General features: G+C 39.8%; 1 protein-coding gene across 1 annotated transcript in view; it reads right to left on the bottom strand.

Annotated features, from left to right (window-relative positions):
- Nucleotides 1–1,230: 1,230 nt before the first annotated feature.
- LOC133660528 (prolactin regulatory element-binding protein-like) overlaps nt 1,231–11,088 on the bottom strand; it is a 38,822-nt gene continuing 28,964 nt past the window's right edge. The window contains exon 8 of the mRNA XM_062064068.1: nt 1,231–1,811. Coding sequence (XP_061920052.1) covers nt 1,373–1,811 — 439 coding nt within the window. The 3' untranslated portion in view covers nt 1,231–1,372. The remainder of the gene's footprint in view (nt 1,812–11,088) is intronic.

Raw genomic sequence — 11,088 nt, 5'->3', positions numbered from 1 at the left:
TATATATATATATATATATATATATATATATATATATATATATATATATATATATATATACACACACACACAGACACACATACATATGTACTGTATATATATATATATATATATATATATATATATATATATATATATATATATATATATATATATATATATATATATATATATATATATATATATACAGTACATATGTATGTGTGTCTGTGTGTGTGTGTATATATATATATATATATATATATATATATATATATATATATATATATATATATATATATAGTATATATGTGTGTGTATATATGTATATATATGTTTGTATATATATATACTGTATATATGTGTATATATATATATATATATATACACTGTATCCCCACCTTCTACCATCCTAGTCACGTCCGTTGTGTCCTTGGGCAAGACACTTCACCCTTGCTCCTGATGGCTGCTGGTTAGCGCCTTGCATGGCAGCTCCCGCCATCAGTGTGTGAATGGGTGAATGTGGAAATACTGTCAAAGCGCTTTGAGTACCTTGAAGGTAGAAAAGCGCTATACAAGTATAACCCATTTATCATTTATTATCATTTATATACATATATATGTGTGTATATATAAGTGCATATATATATATATATATATATATATATATATATATATATATATATATATATATGTGTATTTATATGTTTGTATACATATATATTGTGTGTATATATATATATATATATATATATATATATATATATATATATATATATATATATATATATATATACTGTATATACACACATACATATGTATATACATATATGTGAATATATATATATACATACAGTATATACTGTATATATATATATATATTTACTTGCTTATGGTTGTCCATCGAGTCCGATGACGACATCCACTTCTATCGGTGAGTTTGTTGGTGGCTGAATAGCCCTATCCTGGATAAACAAACCCTACTGCAGGTAGGGCATGTAAATGTGGTGGTGGTGGTGGAAACGGCAACCGTAGGTGTATTCCTCCTGAGTCTTCTCTCCTGTCTCTTGGCTGTCCTATCCTCCTCCAGCAGGCGGGTGACATCCTGGCACAGCTGACGCCAGGTGTTACGATCAGCAGCCACACCCTCCAGGGCCTCAGGTCTGATTTTACACTTCCTTGGTGCCGTCTTCAGCTGGTCTTTATATATCGTTCCTTCTGCCCTCCAGCAGAGCGACGACCATGGTGTAGCTGGCCGTATAACACTTTGCGAGGCAGGCGGTCTGAGGGCATCCTTACTACGTGGCCCAGCCATCGTAGTTGGTGCAGGGTGATCATGGCCTCAATACTCCTGCAGTTGGTTTTTGAGAGTATTTCAGAGTGAGGCACACGATCACGCCATGTGATCCCCAGGATGCGCTATGTGGAACTGCTCTAGGGCCTTGATGTGGCGGCTGTAGGTTACCCAGGCTTCACAGCTGTAGAGGAGGGTAGTGAGGAAGATAGCTTGATGGACAGAGACCTTTGTGTGGAGATGGAGGTTCTTGTTTTGGAAGACCCGACGTCTGAGTCTCCCAAAAGCTGCCGCTGCCTGCTTGATCCTGTTCTGGACCTCACTATCAACAGTGTTGTCATCAGAAAGAATGCTTCCCAGGTATCTGAAGGATGGAACGATTGGTATTTGTTCTCCAGAAACCGTGAAGACAGGTGATGTAGATGGCTTGTTGGAGCTCCACTGGCAAACTACTTCCGTCTTGCTGGTGTTGACGGTCAGTCCCATCCTGCTGTACGCTCTCACCGCAGCCGCAAGAACAGACTGGAGGTCTTGTGGGCTGTGAGATACAAGAACACAGTCATCTGCGTACTGCATCTCAACAATTCTCTCACTCTGCAGTTTGGTGGTAGCCTGAAGCCTCCTGATATTAAAGAGGTTGCCATCTCGACGGAAGTCCACTGTCACACCGCTGCTGTCCTCAATCTCTTTGTGGAGAAGCTTGGTAACACATAGCAAGAAGATGTTAAAAAGCACTGGTGCTAGTACACACCCCTTCCAGTCCCCGCCCCCTATCCCCTTGCACGGCTCCTAGCACTGGTGACTGGAAACACTTTTACACTGCAAAAAGTGAAATCTAAGTAAGATTGAATACCTCAAATAAGGGTGATATTTGCTTATTTTCTGTCTGATAAGATCATTCTTCTCACTAAGCAGATTTTATGTTAGAGTGTTTTACTTGTTTTAAGTGTCCTAAATGATCTCAGTAAGATATTACAGCTTATTGCTGAGATTTGATGACCTATATTGAGTAAAACATGCTTGAAACTATTTTCGTCCAAATGTCCAAAACACACCCAGCAATGGTGCACAGGAAGGCGGGGAAGAAGAGGGGAAAAGGAAGCCAAAATGGTCAAAAGTCCCAATTGTGTCCAAAATACCCCCCCCCCCCCCCCCCCGGGTTGCAGTCCCACGAGACCCGCCGCCGGCCGCACAAGTCCCGGGTTGTAAAAAATGTCCAAATCGCACCCAGCAAAGTCCCACAGGAAGTGGGGGAGAAAAGTCGGCAAAAGTCCCCAAAAATGTTCAAAATACCTACCCAGGTTCGAGTCCCACAAGTCCCGCCGCCGGCCGCGCAAGTCCCAAAATGTCCATAAAACACCCAGCCGAGTCCCACGGGGACGGGGGATAAACATTGGAAAAGTCGGCAAAAGTCCCAAAAATGTTCAAAATACCTACCCAGGTTGGAGTCCCACATGGAGTGCCACAAGTCTTAAGACTTGTGGCACTCGAACCCGGGTGTGATTTTTCAACATTTTACCAACTTTTCTCACTTTTCTCCCCGCCTTCCCGTGGGACTTTGCTGGGCGCGTTTTAGACATTTTGGGCATTCCGGCCGGCGGCGGGACTTGTGGGACTTGAACCTGGGTAGGTATTTAGAACATTTGTGGGACTTTTGCTGACTTTTCCAACTTTTATCCCCCCTCCCCGTGGGACTCGGCTGGGTGTGTTATGGACATTTTGGGCAACACTTGCGCAACTATACATAAGATTTTATATTTGAGTGTTTTACTTGTTTTAAGTGTTTTGGTCCTAAATGATCTCAGTAAGATATTACAGCTTGTTGCTGAGATTTGATGACCTATATTGAGTAAAACATGCTTGAAACTATTTTTGTCCAAATGTCCAAAACACACCCAGCAATGGTGCACAGGAAGGCGGGGAAGAAGAGGGGAAAAGGGGGCCAAAATGGTCAAAAGTCCCAATTGTGCCCAAAATACCAGTCCCACGAGACCCGCCGCCGGCCGCACAAGTCCCGGGTTGTAAAAAATGTCCAAATCGCACACAGCAAAGTCCCACGGGAAGTGGGGGAGAAAAGTCGGCAAAAGTCCCCAAAAATGTTCAAAATACCTACCCAGGTTCTAGTCCCACAAGTCCCGCCGCCGGCCGCGCAAGTCCCAAAATGTCCATAACACACCCAGCCGAGTCCCACGGGGAGGGGGGAAAAACAATGGAAAAGTCGGCAAAAGTCCCAAAAATGTTCAAAATACCTACCCAGGTTGGAGTCCCACATGGAGTGCCACAAGTCTTAAGACTTGTGGCACTCGAACCCGGGTGTGATTTTTGAACATTTTACCAACTTTTCTCACTTTTCTCCCCGCCTTCCCGTGGGACTTTGCTGGGCGCGTTTTGGACATTTTGGGCATTCCGGCCGGCGGCGGGACTTGTGGGACTTGAACCTGGGTAGGTATTTTGAACATTTGTGGGACTTTTGCCGACTTTTCCAACTTTTATCCCCCCTCTCCGTGGGACTCGGCTGGGTGTGTTATGGACGTTTTGGGCAACACTTGCGCAACCATACATAAGATTTTATATTTGAGTGTTTTACTTGTTTTAAGTGTTTTGGTCCTAAATGATCTCAGTAAGATATTACAGCTTGTTGCTGAGATGTTATGACCTATATTGAGTAAAACATGCTTGAAACTATTTTTGTCCAAATGTCCAAAACACACCCAGCAATGGTGCACAGGAAGGCGGGGAAGAAGAGGGGAAAAGGGGGCCAAAATGGTCAAAAGTCCCAATTGTGTCCAAAATACCAGTCCCACGAGACCCGCCGCCGGCCGCACAAGTCCCGGGTTGTAAAAAATGTCCAAATCGCACCCAGCAAAGTCCCAAAGGGAAGTGGGAGAGAAAAGTCAGCAAAAGTCCCCAAAAATGTTCAAAATACCTACCCAGGTTCGAGTCCCACAAGTCCCGTCGCCAGCCGCGCAAGTCCCAGGATGCCCAAAATGTCCATAACACACCCAGCCGAGTCCCACGGGGAGGGGAGATAAACATTGGAAAAGTTGGCAAAAGTCCCAAAAATGTTCAAAATACCTACCCAGGTTGGAGTCCCACATGGAGTGCCACAAGTCTTAAGACTTGTGGCACTCGTGTGATTTTTTAACATTTTACCAACTTTTCTCACTTTTCTCCCCGCCTTCCCGTGGGACTTTGCTGGGCGCGTTTTGGACATTTTGGGCATTCCGGCCGGCGGCGGGACTTGTGGGACTTGAACCTGGGTAGGTATTTTGAACATTTTTGGGACTTTTGCCAACTTTTCCAACTTATATCCCCCCTCCCCGTGGGACTCGGCTGGGTGTGTTATGGACATTCTGGGCAACACTTGCGCAACCATACATAAGATTTTATATTTGAGTGTTTTACTTGTTTTAAGTGTTTTGGTCCTAAATGATCTCAGTAAGATATTACAGCTTGTTGCTGAGATTTGATGACCTATATTGAGTAAAACATGCTTGAAACTATTTTTGTCCAAATGTCCAAAACACACCCAGCAATGGTGCACAGGAAGGCGGGGAAGAAGAGGGGAAAAGGGGGCCAAAATGGTCAAAAGTCCCAATTGTGTCCAAAATACCAGTCCCACGAGACCCGCCGCCGGCCGCACAAGTCCCGGGTTGTAAAAAATGTCCAAATCGCACCCAGCAAAGTCCCACGGGAAGTGGGGGAGAAAAGTCTGCAAAAGTCCCCAAAAATGTTCAAAATACCTACCCAGGTTCGAGTCCCACAAGTCCCGTCGCCGGCCGCGCAAGTCCCAGGATGCCCAAAATGTCCATAACACACCCAGCCGAGTCCCACGGGGAGGGGAGATAAACATTGGAAAAGTCGGCAAAAGTCCCAAAAATGTTCAAAATACCTACCCAGGTTGGAGTCCCACATGGAGTGCCACAAGTCTTAAGACTTGTGGCACTCGAACCCGGGTGTGATTTTTGAACATTTTACCAACTTTTCTCACTTTTCTCCCCGCCTTCCCGTGGGACTTTGCTGGGCGCGTTTTGGACATTTTGGGCATTCCGGCCGGCGGCGGGACTTGTGGGACTTGAACCTGGGTAGGTATTTAGAACATTTGTGGGACTTTTGCCGACTTTTCCAACTTATATCCCCCCTCCCCGTGGGACTCGGCTGGGTGTGTTATGGACATTTTGGGCAACACTTGCGCAACCATACATAAGATTTTATATTTGAATGTTTTACTTGTTTTAAGTGTTTTGGTCCTAAATGATCTCAGTAAGATATTACAGCTTGTTGCTGAGATGTTATGACCTATTTTGAGTAAAACAGTAGAACCATCCGGATTGTTCTAGGCGCAAAGTTGAAAAGCCAGCATGTGTGATGGTATGGGGGTGTATTAGTGCCCAAGGCATGGGTAACTTACACATCTGTGAAGGCACCATTAATGCTGAAAGGTACATACAGCTTTTGGAGCAACATATGTTGCCATCCAAGCAACGTTACCATGGACGCCCCTGCTTATTTCAGCAAGACAATGCCAAGCCACGTGTTACATCAACGTGGCTTCATAGTAAAAGAGTGCGGGTACTAGATATACACTACCGTTCAAAAGTTTGGGGTCACATTGAAATGTCCTTATTTTTGAAGGAAAAGCACTGTACTTTTCAATGAAGATAACTTTAAACTAGTCTTAACTTTAAAGAAATACACTCTATACATTGCTAATGTGGTAAATGACTATTCTAGCTGCAAATGTCTGGTTTTTGGTGCAATATCTACATAGGTGTATAGAGGCCCATTTCCAGCAACTATCACTCCAGTGTTCTAATGGTACAATGTGTTTGCTCATTGGCTCAGAAGTAGAGATGTCCGATAATATCGGTCTGCCGATATTATCGGCCGATAAATGCGTTAAAATGTAATATTGGAAATTATCGGTATCGGTTTTTTTATTATCAGTGTCGGTTTATTTTTATTTTTATTTATTTTTTATTAAATCCACATAAAAAACACAAGATACACTTACAATTAGTGCACCAACCCAAAAAAAACCTCCCTCCCCCATTTACACTCATTCACACAAAAGGGTTGTTTCTTTCTGTTATTAATATTCTGGTTCCTACATTATATATCAATATATATCAATACAGTCTGCAAGGGATACAGTCCGTAAGCACACATGATTGTGCGTGCTGCTGCTCCACTAATAGTACTAACCTTTAACAGTTAATTTTACAAATTTTCATTAATTACTAGTTTCTATGTAACTGATTTTATATTGTTTTACTTTCTTTTTTATTCAAGAAAATGTTTTTAATTTATTTATCTTATTTTATTTGATTATTTTTTTTAAAAAGTACCTTATCTTCACCATATCTGGCTGTCCAAATTAGGCATAATAATGTGTTAATTCCACGACTGTATATATCGGTTGATATCGGTATCGGTTGATATCGGTATCGGTAATTAAAGAGTTGGACAATATCGGCATATCAGATATCGGCAAAAAGCCATTATCGGACATCCCTACTCAGAAGGCTAATTGATGATTAGAAAACCCTTGTGCAATCATGTTCACACATCTGAAAACAGTTTAGCTCGTTACAGAAGCTACAAAACTGACCTTCCTTTGAGCAGATTGAGTTTTTGGAGCATCACATTTGTGGTGTCAATTAAACGCTCAAAATGGCCAGAAAAAGAGAACTTTCATCTGAAACTCGACAGTCTATTCTTGTTCTTAGAAATGAAGGCTATTCCACTAAATTGTTTGGGTGACCCCAATATATACTACCGTTCAAAAGTTTGGGGTCACCCAAACAATATATATATATATATATTTACATATATATTTTTATATATATATATATATATATATATATATATATATGAACGGTAGTGTATATATATATATATATATATATATATATATATATATATATATATATATATATATATATATATATATATATATATATACACACTACCGTTATATATATATATATATATATATATATATATATATATATATACACTACCGTTCATATATATATATATATATATATATATATATATATATATATATATATATATATATATATATGTAAATATATATATATATATATTGTTTGGGTGACCCCAAACTTTTGAACGGTAGTATATATATATATATATATATATATATATATATATATATATATATATATATATATATATATATATATATATATATATATATATATATATATACACTACCGTTCAAAAGTTTGGGGTCACCCAAACAATATATATATATATATATTTACATATATATATATATATATATATATATATATATATATATTTACATATATATATATATATTTACATATATATATATATATATATTTACACATATATATATATATATTTACACACATATATATATATATATATATATATATTCCTTGCACAGTAATTGACTGAAAGAGCACGCACTTGGCGCGATGATGTCATGTTATCAATGGCAAAATGCAAAAAATGTAATGCCGAGCGCATATCATTATTTTAAGATAATGGCACTAGCATTTAATTCATTTAAGAATATTTTTCAACATATTGAGCAAAATGGTTTCATATTTGTTTTTTCTATTAAGAAAATTGCACTTGTTATTAGTGAGAATATACTTATTTTAAAGTATTTTTGGGTTTATTGAGGTTAGCTAATTTTTACTTGTTTTGGAAAGTCTTGACAAGACAAATTTTGTTGTTCTATTGGCAGATAATTTTGCTTAGTTCAAGTAAAATGCCCCTAACTTTCGTATTTGTTTTTCTTGTTTTTGAACACTGACTTTTTGCAGTGTAGAGGTTGTTCTATGTTGTTTCTAACCTTCCGGCGCTACTTTTTTCTGATGGTTCCTCCGGCCCTTTTACTGGAAAGAGGAGCGGCGTGAGGTCAGGTGGGATAGAGATGTGCTAAATAGATCCGAATAGATAGACAGGCTCGGAACATAATTCAACCACCGCTGTTATCAGTGTCCACCAAAGCACCTGTTTTTTTAAAAGGGAAAAAATGAGAAACTGCAGTGTTTTCTTTTAACGACGACAGCATGAGGGACTTTGCATTTTATCAGCAGTAATGAATTAGCGGAGGTGCGGAAGACAAATGGTGTTTTGCATGCTTGCATGATAAAGAAACGTGTGTGACGTCTGGAGATAGCGACTGATAGATTGCAATTCCGCTTTGGCAAAGCCGAAGCTCTCGGAATTTTCGATACCGCGCCTCTGGAGACCCAAACAAAACCGCTGATAAATCCGCTGTGATCTATTAGAGGCCGCAGAGGGTTGTTTTTTTTGCATTTTGATAGCAGTGATCAGGTCAATTTTAGGTTTGGATTCTCCATTTTGTCACCGTTGAATCACGTCTTGCGACTGACAAAACCTGGCCTGCACGCTAAGGCGGGATTTAAACGACATGATTCTTGAACAGTGCGTGGAATTGGATATCCACAGATCAGAATCAATGAAATGTGCAGTTCAATGCCCGGTTGATACTCTGTAAATCAAAGCAGTGCGTGGACAATTCAATGGAACATGATGGACTGACTGACTGGTGGTTAGCCATCTTTTTGTGTTAGTTTGGAGGAAAGACTCAAAGCACGCAGGCCTGTCCACAAAAAAGCAACTTTTTCTGGACGTTTTTTTGAAACGTGAGGACAAATACTCATTTCGGGACACATTGCGAATAGAGTGGTATGTCAGTTTTTTTTTAAGAAGACCATTTCAAAGGATCAGGCAAGAAAAAAATACATATCCAATGGGCCTCTAACGTTGAGGTTGAAGTACAAACCCCAAAAGCAGTGAAGTTGTCACGTTGTGTAAATGGTAAATAAAAACAGAATATAATGATTTGCGAATCCTTTTCAACTTATATTCAATTGAATAGACTGCAAAGATAAGATATTTAATGTTCGAACTGAGAAACGTAACGTTTTTGTTTGCAAATAATCATTAACTTAGAATTTAATGGCAGCAACACATTGCAAAAAAGTTGTCACAGGGGCATTTTTACCACTGTGTTACATGGCCTTTCCTTTTAACAACACTCAGTAAAGGTTTGGGAACTGAGGAGACACATTTTTGAAGCTTCTCAGGTGGAATTATTTCCCATTCTTGCTTGATGTACAGCTTAAGTTGTTCAACAGTCCGGGGGTCTCCCTTGTGCTATTTTAGGCTTCATAATGCGCCACACATTTTCAATGGGAGACAGGTCTGGACTACAGGCAGGCCAGTCTAGTACCCGCACTCTTTTACTATGAAGCCAAGCTAACCAGCATTGTCTTGCTGAAATAAGCAGGGGCGTTCATGATAACGTTGCTTGGATGGCAACATATGTTGCTCCAAAAGCTGTATGTACCTTTCAGCATTAATGGTGCCTTCACAGATGTGTAAGTTACCCATGTCTTGGGCACTAATACACCCCCATACCATCACACATGCTGGCTTTTCAACTCTGCGCCTATAACAATCCGGATGGTTCTTTTCCTCTTTGTTCCGGAGGACACGACGTCCACAGTTTCCAAAAACAATTTGAAATGTGGACTCGTCAGACCACAGAACACTTTTCCACTTTGCGTCAGGCCATCTTAGATGAGCTCAGGCCCAGCTAAGCCGACGGCGTTTCTGGGGTTACCCACATATGCGGTCTTCTCCAAGGTTTCTCATAGTCATTCTCATTGACGTCCCACTGGGGTGAGTTTACCTTGCCCGTATGTGAGCTCTGTACCGAGGATGTCGTTGTGGCTTGTACAGCCCTTTGAGACACTTGTGATTTAGGGCTATATAAATAAACATTGATTGATTGATTGATGATACCACCCAACCCTAGAATGAAATGATCGTATACCGACAAATTTGTCTCAATCTAAAGGTTTGAACACCAAAAAGTTCGCAAATAGAGGGGTTTGTAAATATATACCGCTTTTTAAAACATACCAGTATTATACTTAATACCGGTATACCACCCAACCCTAGAATGAAGCGATCGTATACCGACAAATTTGTCTCAGTCTAAAGGTTTGCAAACCGAAAAGTTTGTAAATATATACCGCTTTCTAAAATACACCAGTATTTAGTGTAATACCAGTATACCACCCAGCCCTAGAAAGAATCGATCGTACACCGACACATTTGTCTCAATCTAAAGGTTTGCAAACCGAAAAGTTCGCAAATAGAGGGGTTTGTAAATATATACCACTTTCTAAAATATACCGGTATTATACTTAACACCGTATACAACCCTAGAATGAAGCGATCGTATACCGACAAATGTGTCTCAATCTAAAGGTTTGCAAACCGAAAAGTTTGGAAATATATACCACTTTCTAAAATATACCAGTATTTAGTGTAATACCGGTGTACCACCCAGCCCTAGAATGAAGCGATCTTATACCGACAAATTTGTCTCAGTCTAAAGGTTTGCACACCGAAAAGTTTGCAAATAGAGGGGTTTGTAAATATATACCTCTTTCTAAAATATACCGGTATTATACTTAATACCAGTATACAACCCTAGAATGAAGCGATCGTATACCGACAAATTTGTCTCAGTCTAAAGGTTTGCACACCGAAAAGTTTGTAAATATATACCGCTTTTTAAAATATACCAGTATTTAGTGTAATACCGGTATACCACCCAGCCCTAGAATGAAGCGATCGTACACCGACAAATTTGTCTCAATCTAAAGGTTTGCAAACCGAAAAAGTCGCAAATAGAGGGGTTTGTAAATATATACCACTTTCTAAAATAACGGTATTATACTTAATACCAGTATACCACCCAACCCTAGAAT

This window comes from Entelurus aequoreus, linkage group LG11, assembly GCF_033978785.1.
Source record: "Entelurus aequoreus isolate RoL-2023_Sb linkage group LG11, RoL_Eaeq_v1.1, whole genome shotgun sequence".
Classification (NCBI taxonomy): Eukaryota; Metazoa; Chordata; class Actinopteri; order Syngnathiformes; family Syngnathidae; genus Entelurus; species Entelurus aequoreus.
Note: the sequence above shows the minus strand (reverse complement) of the source record. Positions and strands in the feature narration are given on the sequence as shown.